General features: G+C 46.5%; 1 protein-coding gene across 1 annotated transcript in view; it reads right to left on the minus strand.

Moving 5' to 3' along the window:
- LOC130484302 (sodium channel protein type 5 subunit alpha-like) overlaps window positions 1–25,756 on the minus strand; it is a 42,346-nt gene extending 16,590 nt beyond the window's left edge. Inside the window, exons 1-15 of the mRNA XM_056857213.1 lie at window positions 25,514–25,756; window positions 24,339–24,457; window positions 22,751–22,840; window positions 21,700–21,828; window positions 19,073–19,164; window positions 18,557–18,744; window positions 16,778–16,857; window positions 15,801–15,942; window positions 14,427–14,624; window positions 13,114–13,296; window positions 11,403–11,804; window positions 10,543–10,669; window positions 8,306–8,544; window positions 6,623–6,823; window positions 874–1,230 (exon numbers count right to left, since the gene is read on the minus strand). Coding sequence (XP_056713191.1) covers window positions 874–1,230; window positions 6,623–6,823; window positions 8,306–8,544; window positions 10,543–10,669; window positions 11,403–11,804; window positions 13,114–13,296; window positions 14,427–14,624; window positions 15,801–15,942; window positions 16,778–16,857; window positions 18,557–18,744; window positions 19,073–19,164; window positions 21,700–21,828; window positions 22,751–22,840; window positions 24,339–24,457; window positions 25,514–25,756 — 2,790 coding nt within the window. The remainder of the gene's footprint in view (window positions 1–873; window positions 1,231–6,622; window positions 6,824–8,305; window positions 8,545–10,542; window positions 10,670–11,402; window positions 11,805–13,113; window positions 13,297–14,426; window positions 14,625–15,800; window positions 15,943–16,777; window positions 16,858–18,556; window positions 18,745–19,072; window positions 19,165–21,699; window positions 21,829–22,750; window positions 22,841–24,338; window positions 24,458–25,513) is intronic.
- Between the last annotated feature and the right edge of the window lie 533 nt (window positions 25,757–26,289).

The raw sequence follows: 26,289 nt of genomic DNA on the forward strand, positions 1-26,289 counted from the left end.
GTCCTTTCATTCACATTCACCCCCCATCTCTCTCGGTTGTTCCTTGGAGTTAAGCATGAGTTTTTCCTCCATTAGAGATGACCTCGCTGCCAGCTAGGGTTGCCAGGTCCCTCTTTGCTACCAGCAGGAGGTTTTTGGGGTGGAGCCTGAGGAGGGCGGGTTTGGGGAGGGGAAGGACTTCAATGCCATAGAGTCCAATTGCCAAAGCGACCATTTTCTCCAGGTGAACTGATCTCTCTTGGCTGGAGGTCAGTTGTAATAGTGGGAGATCTCCAGCTAGGACCTGGAGGCTGGCAACCCTACTGCCAGCCCTCACAAATCCTGGACCTTCCAGTTCCTCTGTTAATCCAATTCTTCCCTCTCCCCTGAACTCAGGACGGGTGAAATCCCCATGCATAAGGCAAAGTGCAGGACACACAAGCTTAGTTTCCCTCACAGCCAATTACAAACATGGTGTAGCGGTTAAGAGCGGTGGTTTGGAGCGGTGGAGTCTGATCTGGAGAACCGGGTTTGATTCCCACTACTCCACATGAGCGGAGGACTCTAATCTGGAGAACTGGATTTGTTTCCCTGCTCCTACACACGAAATCAGCTGGGTGACCTTGGGATAGTCACACTCACTCAGTCCCACCTACCTCACAGGTTGTCTGTTGTGGGGAGGGGAAGGGAAGGGGATTGTAAGCCGGTTTGATTGTCCCTTAAGTGATAGAGAAAGTTGGCATATAAAAACCAAGTTTTTCTTCTTCTTTTTCTTCTTCTTGTTCTTCTTCATTCAACCAGGCGACTCTAAGGATACTAGCCCATTTTATTCGTAGGAAAGCATGATTTTGCTAGCAGACTCCCCACACACAGAGAAAGTATTTAAAAACTCACCACTAAATTTCCAATCACCATGACCAGCAAGAAGACAAGCAGGCACAGCGGTTGATAAGCAACGGTCATGCAATCCCACATTGTTTCAATCCACTCTCCACATAAAATTCGGAAGATGACGAGGAAGGAATGGAAAAAATCCATCATGTGCCATCGAGGTTTGCAGCAGTCATCGGTTACGTTCCCATACTTCTGCCTGTAGTGGACCCCAAACAGCTGCATTCCAACAACCGCAAAAATAAAGACGATAATGGCCAGGACTAGAGTGAGGTTGCCCAGAGCATCCACAGAGTTTAAAATTATTTTTATAAGGGTATTTAAGGTGGGCCAGGACTTTGCCAACTTGAAGACTCGCAGCTGTTGGGGAAGAAAAGTATTACACAGTTGTAAACCCAAAGACATCCGGTTGTGCATATCGCTCGGGCCTAATTTGCATTCGCACTTGACTACTGCACCAGGCTCTCCATGGGGTAGCCTTTGAAGAGTGTACAGAAATTGGAACTTACATAGAACATACCTGCCCATCTCTTGAAAGCCATCTTGGGGAGTTTTTATAAGCCAAAGCATGGACTATAAATGTTTAAAGTTCCACAAATGAACAAAAGATAGGTAAAAATAGTAGGCCCATTTGCAATCTAAATATGCGTACCCATCTTTTCAGAATCATCTGGTCTTTTCATTTGTGTCTGTGGCCTCCGTTCTTCCACATTGCTTATCTACAAGGCCTCAGCCGCAGGACGGCCAATGGGTGTAATGCTCCACTAGGAGAACTGCACTGACGTTAGGGCTGTCGATTCGGTTCGTCCCGAACCGAAAAACATCCAAATTTTCCCCGATTCAGCGATTTCTAGTTCGGATGGAACCGAATTCAAAAAAGGCGGGAAAACAACGAGCCGAATTCAACGAGTTCGGGGCGATTGCCGAATAAATTCAGCAAATTCGGAGGCTCCGAATCAGCAGCATAACCGTCAGTTAGTAAGCAACTAGAAGCATTCTCTCGCGGCCAATGGTGGCCAAGCCGGGTCTTCTTCTTCTTGCCAATCAGTCGTGGTTGAGTGCGTGAGCCCAGCTGCTGCACGGCCCGAGGAGAGAAAGAGAGAGTGTCTATCTGTGTGTGAGAGAGATCCCCGTGGGGGGGGGTGCGTGTGCACATTCTCGCCTTTCCGTGGCTCTGGGGGGGGGCATGTTTGGAGGTAGAGGTCCTGAAATTTCAGTGTATCTTCAGGGGATCCTTCTTGCAAGAACTTCCAAGTTTTGTAAAGATTGGGTCAGGGGGTCCCGAGATATGGGGCCCGGAAGTGGTCCCCCCTAAAATCGCCAATTGGAATAAAGGCATTAAAAACACATTCACGCCTTTCCATGGCTCTGGGGGGGAGGGCATGTTTGGAAGTAGAGGTCCCAAAATTTCAGCGTAGCTTGAGGGGACCCTTCTTGCAAGAACCCCCAGGTTTTGTAAAGATTGGGTCAGGGGGTCCCGAGATATGGGGCCCGGAAGGGGTCCCCCCACCCATCTGCCCATTACAGCCTTTAAAAACACATTCGCATTGGGCCGTACCATTACCTCGGCCCGGGGGTCTGGTTGCCTCGGCATCTGGGCCATACCATTACCCCAGCCCAGGGGTCTGACGAAAAGGCAATTAATCCTGAGTTATGGGGTCCTCCCCATCCACCCATTGGAATGAATGGGAGCAGGCAATCCTTAATGTGCATCTAGAGAGCGGCAAATCCAAGGCAAAACCTCCCATGCCAGACAGTATGTGTGTGTGAGTCTGCTAGAATCGTATTGGATTACTCCTGAGTCCTGACTCCCAGTCCCTGCTCCTGATAGAAGAGAAGAAGACATCCACAGTAAGACCCATTTGGGGGCTTTTCTCTATAATTCTCTATAATTTTTTTCCTGTGTGTGTGTAGGTGGGGGGGGAGATTCTGTGTTTGTGTGTGTGTGTGTGTGTGTGTGTGTGTGTGTGTGAGAGAGAGAGAGAGAGAGAGAGAGAGAGAGAGAGGGGGGGGGGGGAGGGGAGGGAGGGAGGGGAAGCCAAAGGGGGAGGGTTACCTGTTCTGCTGGGGGGTGGCCTTGATTGCCTCTGTGTGGGACTGTGCTTTCTACTGTTTTCACTGGTTGCCAACTTCGTGTGGAGTTAACTGTGAGTCAGTGAGTCTCTCTCTGGCTGGTTCCTATTGTTTCCAATGGGCTGTGCAGCCGCTCCTGTTGTTTCGAATGGCCTAGCCTGTCATTCGTTTTAGTACATCCCCTGTAATGTATTTCAGTGGAGTCAATGCAAGTCAACCGACATTCCCCTCTCCCATTATCTTCAATGGGCTGGGCAGCCTCTCCCATTGCTTCCAATTGGCTGACTTGTCATTTGTTTTAGTACATCCCTTTTAATGGCTTTATTCCAATGGGCAGATGGGGGGACCCCTTCTGGGCCCCATAACTCGGGGGGGCCTGACCCAATCTTCACAAAACTTGGGGGTTCTTGCAAGAAGGGTCCCCTGAAGCTACACTAAAATTTTGGGACCTCTACCTCCAAACATGCTCCCCCAGAGCCACGGAAAGGTGCGAATGTGTTTTTAATGCCTTTATTCCTGTGGGCGATTTTGGGGGGAAACCCCTTCCAGGCCCCATATCTTGGGACCCCCTGACCCAATCTTTACAAAAATTGGGGGTTCTTGCAAGAAGGGTCCCCTGAAGCTACACTAAAATTTTGGGACCTCCAAACATGCTCCCCCAGAGCCACGGAAAGGTGCGAATGTGTTTTTAATGCCTTTATTCCTGTGGGCGATTTTGGGGGGAAACCCCTTCCAGGCCCCATATCTTGGGACCCCCTGACCCAATCTTTACAAAAATTGGGGGTTCTTGCAAGAAGGGTCCCCTCAAGCTACGCTGAAATTTTGGGATCTCTACCTCCAAACATGTCCCCCCAGAGCTGCAGAAAGGCACGAATGTGTTTTTAACGGCTTTAATTGGCCGAATTTTCCCCCGAACTCCAAATCTCGCGCCGAATTCCACGGATCCGAATCGGGGGAGTTCGGACTTCGGCATTTCCTGAATCAAAACGGGCCAAATTTTTCCGAATCCGAATTTTACCTTTTTTTTTTTTCAACAGCCCTAACTGCTATATCTAAGATTTTGTTTGGCTTTTAAATCTATTCCATGGCAGCTTCTATCTTTATTGTAGCATAGGAAAATATCTTCAGTGATGGCTGGTTCCCCCCTCCCCTAGTATTGTGCTTCCAATTTCACCCATCTAATCTCCCCAGCTCAGGGTGGATTTTTCAAGATCACTAATCACCTCTCTTATGGGCCTGAAAAAAACAAACCACCCTCACTAGTGTGTTCTGTCAATTTCACATCTCTTAAACTTACCCCCAAACCTCTTTCAACACATTGCCCAACTAGGGTCGTTTATGCCTGGGTGCTTTCTTTCACGTTTGCCCCCGGCCTATCTCGGTTGTTCCTTGGAGTTATGCATGAGTTTTCCATCCCTTAGAGATGACCTTGCTGCCAGCCCTCACAAATCCCAGGACTTCCCTTCCCTCTGTTAACCTGATTCTTCCCTCTCCTTCCCTCTCAGCCTGGGTGAAATCTTCATGCATAAGGCAAAGTGTGGGACATGCAAGCTTGGTTTCTCTCACAGGCAATTACAAAGCAGCATGTAAAGAACAGCAGATTCAAATGCTTCCTGCTTCCTTGGAGCTCTTTCTGAGCAGAAGATAGACTTTTTAAAACTGAGGCTTGGATTTCTCCCTTCCCCCTCTTTTCAGATTGCTCCATTTTTTGTTTTTTGTTCTTTAAATGCTTCTTTATGCAGCAATTGGGTTTTTTTGGGGGGGGGGATTTTCTCTCACAGTAAGCTCTACAAAGTAAGCCCATTACAAAGCAGCATTTCAAGGGGCGGGGACTTGATTTGAGCTTGGAGACTGCTGGTGCAGAGACTCCCAACAGGAAAGTCTGGGTCCAGCGAGCAACGAACCTCAGGTCAAACTCCCATGCATAAACAACCTAGGTGTCTGGATTCCAGCACATCAGCCACAGACCCTGACCTGGCCCTGAGAATCACCTTTGGAATGGCTCTTTGGTAGGATTGCCAACCTCCAGGTAGTGGCTGGAGATCTCCCCCTATTGCAACTGATCTCCAGCCGATAGAGATCAGTCCCCTGGAGAAAATGGGCGTTTGGCAATTGGATTCTATGGCATCAAAGTCCCTCCCCTCCCCAAACCCTGCCCTCCTCAGGCTCCGCCCCCAAAAACCTCCCACCAGTGGCAACGAGGGACATAGCAATTCTACTCTGGGTCAATGTGGTATACAATGCAATCCCATTATATCCCACAAAGAGCTCTTTGCTTCACAGGAGAAAATCTGCTGGTGGTCCCTGGCTTGAAAGACGTCCAGTTTTTCTCGACCAAGGCCTTTTCAGCTCTGGCTGGAACCCTCTCCCTAGAGAGAGCCGAGCCCCGCAGGACTTAAATCAGTTCCGCAGGGCCATGCAAAATGGAGTTGTTCCACCGGGCGCATGGTTGAGAACAGCAACGGTTTCTAATCTGTTGGCCTCTCTTCTCTCCATCCCCCCTCTTCTGTTCCTCAACTGTTGAGAGATTATAAATGAAGGGCGCTATAGATTTTAATTGACGTTCCAATCGATTTATATACTGTATTGAGTTTAATTGATGTTCTCGTCTATTTATATACTGTATTGATTTTAATTGTATCACTAATGTTGCAAGCCACTCTGAGACCAAATTGTCAGGGTAGAGTGGCCTAAAAATCCAATAAATTATTATTATTACTAACCCTCTGTAGAGTTACTCTGTGTCGAGTTACTCTTACCTGGTTGAAATCAGTGGGCTTAGACCAGAATACCCAAACTATCTCTGCACGGAACTGCACTGTTGGAAAATACATTTCAAAACTTTTGCCAAGCCATGAATGTGTTAGACTCCTGTCAAGCAAAAGGCTAGACAAGTAGCAAACATTGGCCTTTTGTGCAGGGACGTTTCCCCGCGATCACCCCCGCCGACTGCTTTGGGGCTGCCTTTTGATTATGCATGTCTTTTCCGCCTGTCAAGGTGGAAAAGGCATGCATAATCAAAAGGAAGCCCCAAAGCAGTCGGCGGAGGTGACCGCGGGGAAATGTCCCTGCATAAAAGGCCATTGACTTTTATTTCTTAAGCCCGCACCAAACATGAACTACTGCACTGTCAGAACTAAAAGCACTTCAGTAATGAAGTCTGCTAACAGCCATCTCCTTTCCCAGAATGCCACTTGGTTAACGCTTAAGGGAGCAGCAGCGTATAAACCATCAAACATCAGCAATGCTGATTCTATGACCTTCGGCAGATGATGAGAGGGAGGGCATCTTGGCCATCTTCTGGGCATGGAGTAGGGGTCACTGGGGTGTGTGGGGGGGGAAGGTAGTTGTGAATTTCCTGCATTGTGCAGGGGGTTGGACTAGATGACCCTGGTGGTCCCTTCTAACTCTATGATTCTATGTAACATAAAACCTACATCAACTGTTACTCCTTATTGCAAATGCGCTGGTTGGCCTTGAAAAAATTACTACATCTTGGCTTTAGTTTCCTCTCTCTGAAACGGAACTTCCTCATGTGGCACCTCTGAAGATTAACAAGGCAGTTCTTTCAAAATGCTCGTAATTGATAATGATGTTTCTCGTCAAATGTTGCGTATAGGAAAGCCTATCTTATATCTCCAGCGAAAAGTAATGGGGAAAAAAGTAATGAAAGCATTACCAGCCTCAAGGAACGTAAGACTGTCAGGCTTCCTTTCCCCCGACTTTTTCCTTTGGTTGTTTCTTTGGGAATGAGGAGTTCCACGAGGCTCAGGAAGACAATCACGCTGTCAAAGATATTTGATCGCTGCTGAAAATAGTGATAAGGATCCATCGCAATGATTTTCAGGACCATTTCTGCTGTAAAAATCCCTGCAAAAACCTGCGAGGCAGAAATGGGCATATCAAATTCAAATAGACCCAAATCTTTTCTCCTCCGCCATTTATGCTTGGGAATCAGCAGCGCGTTCCAGGCTGAAGTGCCCTGCAGCTTTTTTTGAGTTTTGCACGGTGACCTCGAAGCCGGCACACACCTGCTTCGCATTTCTTAAAAGCCCATTTAATGCGACCTTTTGTGTTTGCTCCGGCCCCGCCTCGAAGAATCCCCTCAAGGAAGCATGCAAAATCACAGCCGCGCGTTAGCTATGCAAACGGAGGTTCCGAATGGAAGGAACAAAAAAGCAGGCGAGTGGGGGGGGGTGGAATGTCTCCTTTTGCTTCGGGACCATGAATAAGCATTTTAAAGGTCACATTAAAAAAAACAGCTTTGAGCGAGCATCAGAATTGTCCTGCATAAATGGCCCTCAACTCAGGTATAGGGCCATCTTGGCAAGCATGCTGCGTATATGGGTGGTAGGGTTGCCAGCCTCGAAGTGGGGCCTGGAGATCTCCTGCTATTACATATGACCTCCAGCTCCAGCCAACCAAGATCAGTTTCTCTGAAGAAAATAGCTTTTTTGGAGGGTGGACTCTATGGCATTATACCCTGCTGAGGTCCCTCCCCTCCCCAAAACCCACCCTCCCTAAGCTCCACCCCCAAAATCTCCAGGTATTTCCCAACCCAGAGCTGGCAACCCTAATGGTTGGTATGGATCCAAGGTGAGTTCAGTCGTCACATTGTTCTACCATGTGCCCAACTAGCAGGACAACGGTGCGCAGACTTGTGCCATCAGGACGCCGTCAGGACAGAGCTGGCGCCCCAGGGCCGTGCTGCTGCAGCAGTGCAGAGAGGCCGGTGTGAGTGCCCTGATGCCACTGTCTGTGCCAGTCTTGGTGGCAAAAGTGGCACAGGTGAGGAGCAAGTGGCATGGATGCCAGTGCGGGCCCTTGTGCACCTCCTGACCACTTTCGGCCCCAAAGGTCAGGAATGGGCTGTTAGTAGACAATACTGACCTTGATGGATCAAGGGTCTGATTCAGCATAAGGCAGCTTCATGTGTTAAGAACATAAGAGCATAAGAAAAACCCTGCTGGATCAGACCCAGGCCCATCAAGTCCAGCAGTCTGTTCACACAGTGGCCAACCAGGTGCCTCTAGGAAGCCCACAAACAAGACGACTGCAGCAGCATTGTCCTGCCTGTGTTCCAAAGCACCTAATATAATAGGCATGCTCCTCTGATGCTGGAGAGAACAGGTATGCATCATGACCAGTATCCATAAGAACATAAGAAAGGCCATGCTGGATCAGACCAAAGCCCCTCAAGTCCAGCAGTCTGTTCACACAGTGGCCAACCAGGTGCCTCTAGGAAGCCCACAAACAAGACGACTGCAGCAGTATTACCCTGACTTTGTTCCAAAGCACCTAATATAATATAATAGGTATGTATCAAATACTGATATGTGATATCTCATCTGCCAAAACTTACCGTGTTACCTGTTGACAGCATGGTCTTGAAACCAGTGGTCATTTGATAGTGCTCCAGTGCCATGAAAAGAGTATTCACCACAATGCAAAGTGTGACTGTGAGGTCAGTAAACGGATCCGAAACAAAAGCGTTTACTTTCTTCTTTATCTTCATCCATAGTGGACAACAGTTCCAAACAAGGTATTTGAGGGCCAACTCATGCAAGAATGGTGGGCATTTACGCTTTGATTCTTCAAGTTCTAACCAACAAACAAAATAAATTAGGTTATCTTCTTATACACCAAACAAATATTATGGAGGGCCTCACCTAATCAAACTTAAGTAATTTTAAGTCCAGTGAGTTTCAAGAAGAAGATTTGTTTTTTATACCTTGCTTTTCTCTACCTTCAAGGAGTCTTAAAGCGGCTTACAATCACCTTCCCCTCCCCTCCCCACAACAGGCACCTTGTGAGGTAAATGGGGCCGAGAGAGCTCAGAGAGAACTGTGACTAACCCAAGGTCACCCAGCAGGCTGCATGTGAAGGACTGGGGAATTGAACCAGGTTCTCCAGATTAGAGTCCGCCGCTCCTAACCGCTATACCACACTGGCTCTGGGGACAGATTTAATGTAGCATTGAGATTTCCTGCATCATCCTATACCAGAGATTTCCTCTCTGCTGTGTTCTAGTCCTTCTTAATTCAAGTTTGACTATGAGAATTGCAAAAAATTAATTTCAGAAATGGATTATGTGCCCTTTGCCACATCTTTCAGGTCATTTGCATCTTCTTTTCCCTCTCAGCATTAACCAATGTGAACTTGAACATTGATAAAACATGGCAAATAAGAACCCTTGATGAGAGGTGGAATCTGCTGCCCAGGGAGGTGGTGAACTCCCCCTCTCTGGAAGTCTTCAAGCAGAGGCTGGATGAACACTTGTCAGGGATGCTCTAGGCTGATGCTGCACTAAGCAGGAGGTTGGACTAGATGACCTGTATGGCCCTTTCTAACTCTATGATTCGATGATTTTATGATCCCCAAAAGCATAGTATAAAATTGATGAATCTAGATGTTTTTGTTTGCAGTTTTACTGCTAAATAGAGATCAAGTAAGGTACACAATTAGACATAGGCTTTTTGATATGGAACGTCAGAAGGAGCTTACAGATTCTCCAGCTTTTTTGGCTCCTGTCAGAAATAGATTTATTCAAGCACCAGCAGAGTATCTATCATTCATAGAGCTGAACAAGCAAAGGAGAGCTTTTACACTAGCAAGATGCTCCACCTTACCTTTGGTGATTTTACAAGGCGGATTTAAGAAGCTTCCAATAACAGAATGGGTGTGCCCTTGTAAGTCGGGGGAACTGGAGTCTATAGAGCATGCTTTGCTCAGGTGCTCCTTCTATGAGGAAGCTCGTTGTAAGCTGATAATTCCCCTGCTCAGTCAAATCACAGTCAGCTCAGATGAAGGGGCAATTAAGAGTCTCCTCTAGGAAGGGAATGCCCAGATGGCAAAACAGGTAGCCAAATTTTGTGCAATAGCATACAAAGTTCGACCCCTAATGTTGGGCAATTGCAATTAGATTAAATCATAATTTGGTCAATTTTAGTCTATTATGAATTATTTGGAAATTTTAATTAGGAATGTTTTTGGTTGAACTGCTATGTTTTACCTTTTGTATAAATGATACATATGTTTTACTGGCTTATGCTGTATTAATAAATAAATCTGAATCTGGATCAGGGTTTTACTGATGCGTACATCTGATCCTATGCACTGGCAAAACTGCCCATGCAAAGAATCTTGATACAACTTATACCTCACATGATCTGAAGATAAACCAGAGTATTACATATCATAACTAGGGTTCCCAACTGCCCGGTTATGGCGGGCAATTGCCCACCAATTAACCAGGCTGCCCGCTGACCAGCTGATGGTCAGAGGGTGGAAGCAGAAAGGGGTGCGCGAGCCCCCCTCCCCTGGCCGTGTGTTCCCCGGAACGCTCCAGCCTCCCTTTCAAAGCTGCATGCCAGATCAGTCCCGATCTGGCTTGCAGCTTGGAGAAGGAGGCAGGCGCATTCCTCCTAGCCCTGCTGTGCGTGTGCGCTGACTTCGCAGGAAGTAGAATCGGGAGCTCACACAAATCCCTCCACCCAGCCCAGCCCAAAAGGAGCTCCCGCCAAAGGTAAGTGTGGGGAATTGGCAACCCTAATCATAACATCAGAATATCAAGTGTCCATGAATATGCAACAGCTCTACCTTCCAGTGCGCTGGTAATGACGCTGACCGCGCTTGCCGCTCTTCCCCTTTGAAGGGGCTGATTATGATGGTCCGCTGATAGACGCTGGGACTGAAGTATCTTGTTGGCTTCGTCATATGAAGAAGTCTGCCAACAGAAGTAAACGATACAGTGATGGTTCTGGAAGGTTCTACACTTTGCTCTTAGACAGGCACGGCTGCTGCTATGTCTCTGAATGCTGCAGGCAGGTGAAACAGTGATTCTCAAAGCTTCCCAGAATTTTTAATGAAGGGTTTTTGTCTTATCGGCTTTTTAATAGTCTGCTGCTATTACAACTGATCTCCAGCTGATAGAAGAAGAAGAACAGTTGGTTTTTATGTGCCGACTTTCTCTACCACTTAAGGGAGACTCAAACCGGCTTACAATCACCTTCCCTTCCCATCCCCACAACAGACACCCTGTGAGGCAGGTGGGGCTGAGAGAGTGTGACTAGCCCAAGGTCACTCAGCTGGCTTCATTGGAGGAGCGGGGAAACAAAGCCGGTTCACCGGATTAGCCTCCGCCGCTCACGTGGAGGAGCGGGGAATCAAACCCGGTTCTCCAGGTCAGTGTCCACCGCTCCAAACCACAGCTCTTAACCACTACACCACGCTGATCACTTAGAGAAAATGGCCACTTTGGCCATTGGACTCTATGGCACTGAAGTCCCTCCTCTCCCCAAACCCCGCCCTCTTCAGGTCCTGCCCCAAAAACCTCCTGCCGGTGGCAAAGAGGGACCTGGCAACCTTAACAACAATAACAATGGATTACTACAATAAACGGTGCCCCCCAAAAGTTCTCTGTGGACTCTCACGCCTGGATGCTTACATTTTCTACTCACCAGATCACTTCTGCCACGGTTTTCCCTCACTACTGGAAGCAATGACCCTTCACCGGATATCGGCTCCGGGCTAAAAGACCTCATGCCGCTGCCTCCCATCAACGAGACCACCCCGTTGCAATCGTCTCCTGGGGTCCACCTGCCAGGCTGTGTATAGTTTGGAGTTGCAGGATGAGGGCTGTAGCTGACTTGGCTTTGGGTACTGGGCCGTCTTCCCGTTCGGGCAGCCAGCAGTGAACCGCGCTGGATCTCAGCCTCTCCTGCGCTGCTAGATTCATCCTCTCCCCCATCAGGCCTCGAGCCGAGCTCGCGCCCAGATATATGGAAATTGAACACACTCCCGTGACTGGGACGGCGCTTCATTGGGTTCGAACTAGGACCGTAGTTATGGCTGAAGAGAGCCTACAGGGGTCACAATGGGGAAGATGAGAAAAAGATTGATCCAGAGTCTGACGCTGTCCGTCCATCATGGAAGCTCTCAGCTTTAAATTAAATATATTTATTGAAGTTCATCCTGTAGCGTGGCATCTTTCCCTTGCTGCCTTGCATCTTTCTCTTCAATAAAGGACTTTTGCTTTCAGAAATTGCAAATTGTAACACATTAACTCATGTTGCAGCCAACTTATGGTGAGCCCTTATGGGGTTTTCAAGGCAAGCGACTAACACAGGTGGTTTGCCAGTGCCTTCCTCTGCATAGCAACCCTGGTATTCCTTGGTGGTCCCCCATCCAAATACTAACCAGGGCTGACCCTGCTTAGTTTCAGAGATCTGATGAGATTGGGCTATACCATGCTGCCTTCCCTCCCTCAATGGATAATAGAAACACTTTAATTTCACTAGGCCAGGGTGTCAAACATAAGGCCTGGGGGACAGCTCTGGCCTCTTGAGAGCTCTTATCCAGCCCGCAAGCCAGCAGAGGCAGCCACCCCCACCCCACTCCTGATCTGGGCTGGGCTGGCAAGGCATGGTGCAGGGGTGTCAAACTCATTTGTTATGAGGGCTGAATAAGACATAAATGTCACTTAGTTGAGCAGGCCATGCCTCGCCAGCCCAACCAAGTTACATTTATGTCGTGTCCGGCACCCATAACAAATGAGTTCGACACCCCTGCACTATGCCTTTTTGTGGTGGTGGTGGACTATGGATTTTGTTCTATGCTACGGAGGTATTTGATGACTGGTTTATTTGTTTTTAGGTAGTCTTTGTTTTAACCTGCTTTACGTTCCTGGTCAGGAAGAGCACAGTATACAAACTTTCAATTAAAATAAAGCACATAGATAGCAAATCAGGTGTGTGTTTAGCTTTGTTTTCTAGAGCGCTGGGAACAACTGAAATTTTTTTTAGTTGGTTTTCTAAAAACATTCTGGCAGGTGTTTCAATTTCACAAAACTGAAAAAGTTAACTATCTTAGTTAAACAGCACTTTTCATTGTCTGTTCTTTAGATCCTTTGTCACAGGAGTTAAAATAAGGTTGCCAACCTCCGGGTGATGTCTGAAGATCTCCCGCTGTTACAGCTGATCTCCAGCCGATAGAGATCGGTTCTTCTGTGGCATTGAAGTCCCTCCTCTCCCCAAACCCCACCCTCCTCAGGCTCTGCCCCCAAAATCTCCAGGTGTTTCCCAACCTGGAGCTGGCAACCCAAAGTTGAAAGCATGTTAAAAGTTTATAAAGTAATAGTTTGTGTAATCAGGGCTTTAAACCACAAGTTACCGATTTGCGATGACTTTCAATAGACTGTGACTTAGGGATTTTTAGATCTTCTCCAGAATCTTCCATCCCCAGAGACATCTTTTTCATTATTCGGTTGCTTCTTTCTTTAACCTCTTTGGATGCCACAGGTGAGGCTTCCAATGAACTGTGAGATATGGTGTCATCTTCTTTAGCAGTTAATTCCTAGAACGTAGAAACACGGAGCTAAGAATCGAACAACACTTTATTAGGAACCAAGCTACTACAATGACATCTGCTCACAATGGCTATCAAAATGATTCACAAATTAATTTTGCTTTTGGGTCTCATGGCTTTAACGATCTTGAGAGTGTCTGGCCTCGTCTTATGTCGGGCAGCTGACTTTCATCCATGAGTTCCTATATTCTGCATGTGTGTAACTTTGAGAGCTGGGCCAGTCTCCTTGGCAGGCATATTAACTAAATGGCACACCTGTGTTTTGCCTATAATAGGTTCTGGGTTTAATCCTTGATATCCCCAAGGACTTTGAGAAAACATAAGAACATAGGAACAGCCCTGCTGGAAGAGACCAGTGGTCCATCTAGTCCACCATCCTGTGTCACACAGCGGCCAACTAGTTACTATAGAAGGCATAGTTAAATTGTGGAACTCCCTGCCCCAGGATGTGGTGATGACTGCCAATTTGGAAGGCTTTAAGAAGGGAGTGGACATGTTCATGGAGGAGAGGGGTATTCATGGCTACTAGTTAAAATGGATACTAGTCACGATGCATCCTTATTTTCCCCAGTATCAGAGGAGCATGCCTATTATCTTGAGTGCTGTGGAACACAGGCAGGACAATGCTGCTGCCATTGTCTTGTTTGTGGGCTTCCTAGAGGCACCTGGCTGGCCGCTGTGTGAACAGACTGCTGGACTTGATGGACCTTGGTCTGATCCAGCATGGCCTTTCTTATGTTCTTATGGCCAACTACAGGGCATAGAGGATGAGGCCTTCTCCTGATGTTGCCTCCTGGTATTGGGATCCAGAGGTTCCCTTTAGTCACCATGGCTAGTAGTGACTGATAGACCTGTCCTCCATGAAAGGACAGATATGCTTCTGAAGTCCTCATCATCAACACTTTTCTTTAGGTTTTGGTGCTCTAAATTACCAGGCCTTGTTTCCCAGGTGGAACCAATACATTTGGGATTTTCCATTGTCCCTTTTTTAATTTCTCAGTTGTGCATGCAGTTTGCTCAGCATTCAGTTTCTTAATTTATCTTGGCACTTAGGTTTGGCCATTACCGCTACAGGCAATGTTTGTGGGAAATGGATTAGCAAAGGGTTAAGTATGGACCTCATGCTCTTTCTTCAGCAGTTCCATGGCTTCGCGAAATTTCCTCTCTTTTGCCTCCGTTTCAGCAATAGTGGCTTTGCTCTGTTCTTCGTAGGCCATCGTGACCACAGCTAAGATCAAGTTGACCAGATAAAATGATCCCAGGAAGATGACAAGCACAAAAAACAGCATATAGATCTTCCCAGAAGCTCTGAGAGTCTGAAGGCAGAAAGTACACATCAATAAACCTGTTTTTGAAGTTATTGATCAAACAGTTTCCACCCATTTCCACTAAGTTGTAGGGGAAATACAGTCAAAACCATGCAGAAGCACAAGCTGCTGAATGAAACCAAAAACTGCACTAATTCAATAGGTGAAATGAAAGCGCCAGTATTAATGCATAAAATTTTGCTATAGATTTGCCAAGGAAAAATGAAAGGGCTGCACCAATCACATGAGATTTTTTTTAAAAAAGGCCAAGGACAATGGAGCAAAATAAAGTAGCATGCATATCTGTTGCAGGGGGAAAAAACTGGTAGCCAGAATCTTTCTCTGGAGAAAATGGCTGCTTTGGAGAGTAACCTCTATGGCATTATATCCTACTGCATTCTCTTCCCTCTGCCAAACCCACCCTCCCCAGGCTCTGTCCTCGTATCGCCTGAAATTTCTCAACATAGAGTTGGCAACCCTAATACTGTGTGACCTTGGGCCAGTCATTCCCTCTCAGTTGAAGAAGAAGAGTTGGTTTTTATATGCCGACTTTCTCTCCCACTTAAAGAAGAATCAAACCAGCTTACAATCACCTTCCCTTCCCCTCCCCACGACAGACATCCTGTGAGGTAGGTGGGGCTGAAAGAGCTGTGACTAGCCCAAGGCCACCCAGCTGGCTTCATGTGTAGGAGTGGGGAAACCAACCCAGTTCACCAGATTAGCGTCTGCCGCTCATGGGAAGGAGTGGGGAATCAAACCCGGTTCTCCAGATGAGAGTCCACTGTTCCAAACCACTGCTCTTAACCACAACACCACGCTGGCTCCCTGCTCAGCTGGACTTATGTCACCAGACTGTTGAGGAGGAAATGGGCAAGGCAGAACCCCATCCATTATTCTGAGCTCCTTGGGGAAGGGCAGGAGAAAAAGTTTCTACATTAGTAGGGTTGCCAGCCTCCAGGTAGTAACTGGAGATCTCCCAGGATTACAATTGATCTCCAGCCAATAGAAATCAGTTCACCTGGAGAAAATGGCCATTGCAGAAGATATGGCATTATACCCCATTGGAGCCGCTCCCCTCCCCAAACCCCACCCTCCTCTTGCTCTGCCCTGAAAATCTCCAGGTATTTCCCAACCCATAGCTGGCAACCCTACATATTAGAGAGAGAAAACAAGTGACGCCTGTACCTGTTGATAGAGGCGTTCCCAGTAATCCTGCGTCATGAGGCGGAACAACGAGAGAAAGGCCCAGCCGAAAGTGTCAAAGCTTGTGAAGCCTTCGTCGGGATTATCTCCAACCTTCAGGCAAACGTACGACTCTGGACAGGAGCTACAAATTAGAACTTTTGTTTTTAAGTGTCAAAACCTTCCGACGTTTAATCGCAAGTCGAAAGCACACCAAGCTATGGGGAGATCTACAAATATGTGGGGATTTCTCTTTTCTTTTGACATCTGGGATATCAAGTCAAGTCAAGTTTTATTAATACATGTTAATACATCGGAACGTCTAGACTCAATAGCATTGCACAGTAGAATTACAAACTGCTTGTATAAACTAAGGTGTAAGATCAATAAAACAACCCATAATTAAAATTATCGCCTTAAAGTGTATTAAATTGTGAAGTATTATAACAATCTTTCTCTAGCAAAGTTCTGTGTATTTTCATAACAACAGTGCAGAAATTGGCGGTTTGGAGCATAAGCTGTGGATTTTCTCCCAATAGGAGCTTCTTTGCCAGAAGCTCAGCTGACTCTTTGGGTAATTTGCCAAGCAAGGGGGAAATGAGTTTAGAGAGCGGACTTTGCGGTAGAATGGGCAACGCATCAGGGATATGCTTAACTTTCAATTGATGTAACTAGAGAATGAGAATCACACCACACGGGGGCGCATTGGGAGTGTTCATCTCAGAAAACGAAGCGAGGTGATTTATAAAACCTCAGAAATGAATGTATGAATTCAGTTTATAGGGATGGGGGCGAGCACCACACTCTATTGCTTCTGTTTACATCACTATTCTATGACATTGCACTTAACTGGAATCTAACTGAACCCATCGTACTTGATCAAAATCTACATTCTCAAAGAATATTTCAATGGGCAAAGCAAGCGGAACTGTTTTCAACGTAAAGAGAGGGAAAGCAGAGAAAAAACGAAGCACACTTACCCAGTATCTGTACCCATTTGACACAATAAAAATTCACTGGTGTGATTTTTGATTTTGTAATTGGCTGCAATAAAAGGGACCTAGGTAAATATAGGTAGGATTGCCAACCAGATAGTTACGTCAAAACCATATTACATTTGATGAACAAAGGTACTACAGCCCTGGCTCTACCACTGAATTTTTCCAGCTTCCTCCTGGCTCCACCCCTGAACTGCCAGATTCTTTCAGGAATCCCCCCGCCCGTGCTACCTCCACCTCTTCCTCCTGTACCCCTTTTCTCCTGGTGCCTCTTTTTTAAAATTAAAAGTTAGCACCCCTGCTCACATTTGGGGGGGGGGGCTGACAAAATGAAGGATTCACATTGTTGTGTACCTGTTCTGGCTAGAGTTGCCAGGTCCCCCCTGGCCTCCAGTGGGGGCCGGGGGGCATAGCTTGCCAGCTTCAAGTTGAGAAACTCCTGGGCCATTTATGCGGGGTCAATTTTGATGCGCGTTCAAAGCTCCTTTTTTAAATCCGACCTTTAAAATGCCTATTCATGGTCCCTCTTGCATTGCAAGAGGAGAAAGTCAAACAAATTCCCCCACCACCCCACTCGCCTTTTCCTTCGTTTGCAGAGCCATTAGCAATCGTTGTTTGCATAGCTAACCCTGGGCTGATATTCTTCATACTTCCTTGAGTGGATGCTTCAAGGCGGGGACGGAACAAATAAAAAAGGTCGCATTAAAGGGGCTCTTAAGAAATGCGAAGCAGGCACGCGCCAGCTTCACAGTGACTTCTGAAATGACAGTTCAGCGTGAAGAATTAAAAAAAATATATGGGGGGAACTTCAGCCTGGAACGCGCTGGTAATTACCAAGCATAAATGGCCTTGCAAATTTGAGAGTAGAGCTGGGGAGGACAGGGACTTCAGTGGGGTACAATGCCATGGAGTCCCCCTCCAAAGCATCCATTTTCTCCAGGGGAACTGATCCCTGTAGTCTGGAGATGCGCTGTAATTCCAGGGGATCTCCAGGACCCACCTGGAGGCTGGCATCCCTAGTTCGGGCTCTAGGAGGATTTCACCACACTGAACAACCTGGTGCCTTCAATGGCCACTTCTGATTTAGCCAGGGCAGGGCCTATTCTTGAATGAACCAAGAAGGAAGATTCTAGTAATGGAATCTACTGTGGCACACATCTGGTGACAGGAAATATTGTCAAGTCGTTCTGGTGAGTACGGTGTGTGATGTGGCAGATATCTGTGCAGCGACTGTGAGCGGCTGCTGAAAATCTGCAGCCAAAAATATATACAACACTAAGCTATTATAATATTATGTACTATATTCACTAAGAATTTATATCAAACATGACAGTAATGCATAGAAACTAAAGTATTCGTTCAGTATTATATATGCAGTTGCACAGAACCAACCTTCCAATGGAGGTAAAGGCAAACTTGAGAGTTCAACAGGTAAGTCTTGGAGGGTGGTGTTCTGTGCAATTGCGTATATAATATTGAATGAATACTTTACTTTCTATGCATTACGGTCATGTTTGATAGAAATTCTTAGTGAATATAGTACATGATATTAAAATAGCCTAGTGTTGTATATTTTTTTGGTTATATTTACAGTCTGTACAACACTGATTTTGCTTGTTTTGGTCTACGGTTGCAAATCTGCAGCCGGCAGATGCAAGAAGCCAATGATTTTGTAAGACGTTTAAGAGGATGTTTACCTGCTTGCCTGATAAAATCCTCCTTTGTAGACAAGTTCTGCTCTCTTAGCACATCATCGTCAACGAGCTGCTCTGATATATTGTTCTGACGGAGATACTCTCTGTAGTCCTTGACACACTTGTGTCTCAGATGTCCCTTAAAGAGCTGAAGGCCAATGAGGGCGAAGACACTCAGACAGAAGACGGTCAAGATCATCACATCTGCGAGTTTCTTAACAGATTGGACAAGAGCCCCGACGATGACCTTCAGACCTACAAGGAAGGGGACAAAAACAAATTCAGAAATTATAAAAATCAAAACACCCACGGAACCTTTTTTGAGACACTCCCTAAACTGGAGAAAATCTCTGTGTACAGAAAGGAGAAGGGGACAGGTATTCACAAAGTAAGTTCTCCCAACTTTGGTCCCCTTTCATTACATTCTGGAACAAAACCAAGCCAAAAGGAATCAGAGAAAATGGAAATATTGAACTTTGTTTTAGACCACGTGATATTTTATGAATTAGTGGTATATCTTACATGTTGCATGGCATAATAAAAGAAAAAAGCTGGGGGGGGAGAGAAATTGTTCTTTTCATACCTGGGACGATGGAAATGGTTTTTAAAGCTCTCAGCACCCGGAACATCCGAAGAACAGAAACGCTGCCTAGGTTAGCAAACTCGCCCACAAACCTGTAAGATCGAAAGGTGACCAAAAACAAAGGAACCGTGAGACGTACAAAGGATTCTGGATAGACATTCTGGGGGGCTCAGCCTCTGGGGAAATACCTGGAAATTTGGGGGAGCAGCCTAAGGAGTGTCGGGTATGGGGAGGGGGGTGGACTTCAGTGTGATAGTCCAATTGCTAGGGTAGCCAGGTCCCTCTTCACCACCAGCAGGAGGTTTTTGGGGCGGAGCCTGAGGAGGGTGGGGTTTGGGGAGGGAAGGGGCTTCAATGCCATAGAGTTGAATTGTCAAAGCAGACATTTTTCTCCAGGTGATCTAATCTTTATCAGCTGGAGATCAGTTGAATTAGAAGGAGATCTCCTGCTACTACCTGGCAGTTGGCAACCCTATCTCCAGGTGAACTGATCTCTATCGGCTGGAGATCTCCAGCTAGTACCTGGAGGTTGGCAACCCTCCATTATACTGCTCTCCTCACACTCCACCTCTAAAATCTGCAGGTATTTCCCAACCCAGAGCTGGCAACCCTAGAAATAGCACATAAATCAATTTAACTATGATTCATTTGTGAAACCAGGATACGGCTTACAAAACAGTCTCAAATCCTGGAATGCCTTCAGGCTCCAACCCCCAAATCTCCAGGAGTTTCCCAACCTGGAGTTGGTAACTGTAGGCCCATACTAAAGAAAGCATTGCTTTATTTTATTTTTCCATATTTTTATCCCATTCTTCCTCCAAAGAGCTCAGAACGATTCCTAGGAAGTCTGCCATCCAGGTTTTGGTTAGGTCGAGAAGGTGGTGGACTCTCAGAAAATGGTAGTATTTGGGGTTTTTTGGTTTTCTTATCTCAGGCTGAGGCTTACTTATTGCCTGTAGGGTTCCTGCCTTTTTCTCAGCAGGGCTTCTCAGCCCCAAGCTGCAGCCAAGAATTCAAAGCATGACGTTCTTTCCCAGAATTGAGATGCAGTTATGGGGAAAATCTTTTGAATTTCTCCCTGTCCTTGCTGCTATAAAAGGCACTGGAACCACGTCCGGCTCCCATTTTTCTCCAGACGGGGCTGTGCCATAGGAAGGAATGGAGGAAGGGGATACAGGCCAGCATTGAGGAGAAACAGCACATAGGGTTGCCAATTCTGGCTTGGGAAATTCCTGGAGATTTGGGGGTGGAGCCTGGGGAGGGGGGCTGGGGAAGGAAGGGATCCCTGTGGGGTAGAGTCCACCCTCCAAGGGAGCTGTTTCCTCCAGGGTAACTGATCTCTATTGTCCAGAGGCCGGGGAGACTGAACTCTGTTGTCCAATGATCCGCTGTAATTCTGGGAAATCTCTGAGCCTCTTAGGGTGCCAGCTCCGGGTTGGGTAGGTTGCCAACCTCCAGGCAGTGGTTGGAGATCTCCCACTATTGCAACTAGGGTTGCCAGGTCCCTCTTTGCAACCGGCGGGAGGTTTTTGTGGGGGAGCCTGAGGAGGGTGGGGTTTGGAGAGGGGAAGGGCTTCAATGCCACAGAGTCCAATTGCCAAAGCGGCCATTTTCTCCAAGTGAACTGATCTCTATCAGCTGGAGATCAGTTGTAATAGCAGGAGTTCTCCAGCTAGTACCTGGAGGTTGGGAACCCTAATTTCAACTGATCACTAGGTGACAGAGATCAGAACACCTGGAGAAAATAACAGCTTTGGAAGATGGATTTTATGGTATTATACCCCATTGTAGTCTCTCCACTTCCCAAACCCTGCCTTCCTCAGGCTGTGCCCCAAAAATCTCCGGGTCTTTCCCAACCCAGACCAGGCAACCCTTGGGTTGGGAACTACCTGAACATTTTGAGGGTGGAGCCTGAGGAGGGTGGGGTTTGAGGAGGGAAGGGGCTTCAGTGGGTATAATGCCATAGAGTCTGCCTTCCAAAGCATTCATTTCCTCCAGGTGTTCTGATCTCTGTCACCTGGGGATCAGTTGTGTTAACAAGAGTTCTCCAGCCACCACCTGGAGGTTGACAACCCTAAGGCCCCATCAGGAGGCTGGCTACCTTAATTTCAACCCTCAAGTAGTATTGGTACCCAGAGCAGCAGGGGAGGAGAACTGCATATATATAATTTACATTGCATTGCATTACATAAGAACATAAGAAAGGCCAGCTGGATCAGACAAAGGTCTATCAAGTCAAGCAGTCTGTTCACACAGTGGCCAACCAGGTGCCTCTAGGAAGCCCACAAACAAGACGACTGCAGCAACATTGTCGTGCCTGTGTTCCAAAGCACCTAATATAATAGGCATGCTTCTCTGATCCTGGAATCGGTGTGCATTATGACTAGTAGCCATTTTGACTAGTAGCCACAAATAGCCCTCTCCTCCATGAACATGTCCACTCCCCTCCTCAAGCCTTCCAAGCTGGCAGCCATCACCGCATCCTGGGGCAGGGAGTTCCACAATTTAAAGACATATCACTGATACTTTTAAAATATTCTTTTTTAGCGACTGCAGTCAGATCTCCAAGAGGCAACAGATGTAACTCACTTGCCAAATGGCAGGTTTCTAAAAGCACTATCACTTACGCCATCACAATAACGCTGAAATCCAGCCAGTTCCACGGGTCGCGGAGGAAGGTAAACTCATTCAAGCAGAAGCCTCTTGCCAATATTTTGATTATTGATTCAAAAGTATAAATGCCTGTGAAAGTGTACCTAGGGAGTCAGAGCAGACACAGAAGCCAGGTTAACAAAGAAGGGAAGGGAATGACAACTAATTGATCTACTTAACCTTACATTTTAAACTGAGTCGAATAAACGAATGGGAAACGGGTTTGCAAGTGGCTGAAATTTGGCTCTGGTCTGTCTCAGGGTAGTAAGAGGGATGAAACAATTGTAAAACTGTCCTGGGGGAGGAGGATTGTTTAAAAATTCCTGGCGCGTTTGGAAATGTGTTCTTTCTCAAAGGTTTTATACACTGAAATTAAAATCCGGCAGATGCTCAGTAATGCAGTCCAATAACCAGACTTTTTCAGTGCGCTTAATTTAGGGTTGCCAGTTCTGGGTTGGGAAATACCTGGAGATTTTGGGGGAGGAGCCTGGGGAGGGTGGGGTTTGGGGAGGAGTAGGACTGCAATGGGGTATAATTTGCCTTCCAAAGTGACCACTTTCTCCAGGTGAACTGATCTCTATTGCCTGGAGATTATTTGTAATCCCAGGAGATCTCCAGCCACCACCTGGAGGCTGGCAACCCTAGCTTAAGTCAAAGCATTATGCTCTGTCCAAGCCCACTTTGTGATGAGGACGGCTATAAAACTGATGAACTAAAAATCCTATAATCAGATGACTATCCTAGTAAACAGAGATACAGATTGTTATTTACCCAAATGGAAGGCAGTTGTCTTTAGCATCTATCTCCATGGTGAGGAGATCTTTGCCACAAAGCCCCATCTAACCTGGCGAAGGGGTAGGGTTGAAACTCAGTAGCAGAACATGCGCTTTGCATGGAGCAGGTCCCATGTTCAATCCAGTATATCAGGATGATATGCCATCTCTCTTAACATATTAGAAGAGCCAGGGAAGAGAAGAAATGAAAGATGCTATTCACAAAGATACTTACTCCACATATTTAGACCACCTAGATTCTTCTGTTGATTCTGGAGTTTCCGAAAGAGCCATGAAGACACAGTTCGTTAAAATGGTGACCATGATAAACAAGGTAAACAACGTAGGTAACAGGAGTTACAGAAAGCAACATTTTGCAAAAAAATTGTTATGAAGACTTCTTCTCCAGCTCTTCTCATTTTGATTTGGTATTGACTGCCCATAGAGTGCAAATGTTACCCACAGAATAACCACATTTATGCCAATGATGCAATCCTGTCCATCCCCTGCAAGGACATAGGTATGCACCAGATGTTGGTAAACCTCACGTATTACTCCCTGAGGGCTCATCTACAAATTTGGGGGGTGGAGCCTGGGGGAGCAGAGTTTGTGGAGGGGAGGGACCTCAGAAGGGTATAATGCTATAGAGTCGACACCCCAAAGCAGCCATCTCTAAAGGGGAAATGGTCTATATTGTCTGGAGATCAGTTGTAATTCTGGGAGAGCACCAGGCCTCACCTGGAGGTTGGCAACCCTATGAAAATGCAACTCTCTTAAGCTTCTTCGAACACCACTTGTTTAGCAAATCACTGGGGGTTGCTGAGAACGCTCTGGTGTTTGAGCAAAACTGTATGGTTAAACCACAGAGTTTTGCCAAATGCCAGAGCATCATTGGGTTTGCCAGTGACACACTGAAGTCACTTTCAGTGCACACAGGAAGTAACATCAGCACATCGCCAGCAACATCAGTGCATTGCCACCAAAGGCCCCGGTCACCCACTAAGTCCCCCCACCTCCCATGCTTCTCCCCAATGGGGACCCAATGCTGAAGAAGAAGAGTTGATTAGTGTATGCCGATTTGCTCTACCTTTTTAAAAGGAGAATCAAACCAGCTTACAATCACCTTCCCATCCTCTTCCCACAACAGACACCTTGTGAGGTAGGTGGGGCTGAAAGAGCTAAAAGAGAACCAGGACTAGCTCAAGGTCACCCAGCTGGCTTCATGTGTAGGAGTGGGGAAACCAACCCGGTTCTCCAGATTTGAGTCCACTGCTCTTAATCACCACACCACACTGCTTATACTGTTCTCTTCTCCATTTTATCCTCACAAGAACCCTACGAGATAGATTAGGCTGAGAGCAAGGGACCACCCACCACCTTCCATGGCAGATTGGGGATTTGAACATGGGTCTAGCAGGTCCCTAGCCCAACCCTCTCACCACTACACCACGCTGGTTCAAATGACACAAATGTGACAGGGGGAATCTGTCATATAACCCTCGAACTCAGTATCATCCAACAAAATTGACGGGCAGTAGATTCAGGACACATTAAAGTGATACTTCTTACAATGTCTAAGTAGCTTAAGTGACTTTAAAGAGGAACATTAATCACAAATATGTCGATCAACAACTATCAGTCATGAAAACAAAATGGAGCCTCCATGCTGAGAAGCAGCATGCCTCGGAATGACAAAGACTACAGACAAACACTGCCTTGGAGCACCATTGCCTTCGTGCCCACAAGCAGGTGTCTGACCACTGATGGAAACAAGATGCCGAATTAGATGCTGCCTGGGCTGAGCTGCAGAACCCTTTGGGTGTTCTCAATGAAAAGGATATGGATGTACCAAAACTTTGATCACTTTTCGTCTGAGTGAATGAAAAGGGCTCAAGATGTACAAAGCGCGCGTGGCTGTAAACCGGAAGATGGTCTTCCCTTTGTTCAACACCAAAAATGTCTGTGGAGAAAATGCAATGCCGCTGTCAGATAGTGCATTCTGCTTCACAATCCACCATGGCATCATCATCATCATCAAGTGCCATCAAGTCGCAACCAATTCATGGCAACCCCTCATGGGGTTTTCAAAGCAAGAGACAAACAGAGGTGGTTTGCCATTATCTGCTCCATGTGGCAACCCTAGACCTCCTTTGAGGTCTCCCATCCAAGAACCAACCATATGTGAACAAATATGAAGCTGTTTTATACTAATCTTGATCTATCAAAGTTAGTACTGACTACTCAGACTAGCAGCTGCTCTCCAGGGTCTCAAGCAGAAGTCTTTCACATCACCTACCGTTATAGGTCTTTCACATCACCTACAGTTGATGGACCAATGATCTGATTCCATATAAGACAGCTTTGTGTGAGGGGCTGAGGCTCAGTGGTAGGGCATCTACTTGGCATTTAGAAGGTGCCAGATTCAATCCCTGACATCTTCAGCTAGAAGGACCACATAGCAGGTGATGCGAAAGACCTCTGCCTGAGACCCTGGAGAGCTGCTGAATAGACAGTACTCTCTGAATAGACAATGCTGACTTTGACGGACCAAGGGTCTCAGTATAAGGCAGATTCATGTGGTCATGTGTTTCATTCAGGGAAGAAGGAGGAGGAAGAGGAAGAGGAGGAGAAGAAGAGTTGGTTTTTATATGATGACTTTCTCTGCCACTTAAGGGAGACTAAAACCAGCTTACAATCACCTTCCCTTCCCCTCCCCACAACAGACACCCTGTGAGGTAGGTGGGGCTGAGAGAGTGTGACTAGCCCATGGTCACCCAGCTGGCTTCATGTGTAGGAGCAGGGAAACAAATCCAGTTCACCAGATTAGCCTCCGCTGCTCACGTGGAGGAGTGGGGAATCAAACCCGGTTCTCCAAATCAGAGCCCACCGCTCCAAACCACTGCTCTTAACCACTACACCACGCTGGTGTAGCAGCTTCATACGTTCAAATAAGCATAAGTTTTGCTTCCTCGAGCAATATTAATGAACCAAACAAACCACCCAAAAAAGGTTCTACCTTATGGTCGTGGTAGTACGGGTCAAGGTCTTCAAGAGGCTGTCCAATGAGCTCTGATGGAGGATTTCCATAGAGGGCGGGCAGCTTCTGGAATGCCTGGAGGTCGAGTTGAGGGCGGGGCTTCTCTTCTGGGGGCGGGTCTTTGCATTCTTTCTTGGCTGCGATGCGTTTCTCAATGGCAGCCAAAGATTCTCGAGTGAAGGGGCGGAAGTTGTTGGCACCCAGCAAGGCGAAGTCAGCCATCTTGGCATTGCTCCTTCCCGTGAGCAGAATTAACCCTTGGTTGGAGAACTTGCAGTAGAGATAATATCAAAATCCGACAGCTGCAAGATGCTCTATAAACAGCTTGATAGGAACAGGGAAATGAAATAGTAAATTGCTCAATAAGAATATTTATTCCCCACCCCCCCCAAAAAACAACCATGTAAATATACATGAAAGGCATTAATTTTTCCAGAGAAATAGCGGTATTAATCTGTTGCAGCAACTATTTTTGTTCATGGGGTATAAGGACATCATTTCTCTGAAGAATAGTAAACAAAAACAACTTCTCATTGTTAAAAGGAAAAGTCTGTCTTGATACTTTATCACACAGTGCATAATTAACTTGCAGAAGATGCAAATAAATTTTTTGATCTTTGAATACAAACTGGAAAGAAAATACCTTTATCCCCCATCTGACGTATGGAGTAAGAAGTAGATACGTCCATATGGCCTATGTAAATACTATGTCATTCCAACATAGCCCTGCTACCAATTAGTCGGGACTGTAATCT

The sequence above is a fragment of the Euleptes europaea genome, chromosome 11 (assembly GCF_029931775.1).
Source record: "Euleptes europaea isolate rEulEur1 chromosome 11, rEulEur1.hap1, whole genome shotgun sequence".
Classification (NCBI taxonomy): domain Eukaryota; kingdom Metazoa; phylum Chordata; class Lepidosauria; order Squamata; family Sphaerodactylidae; genus Euleptes; species Euleptes europaea.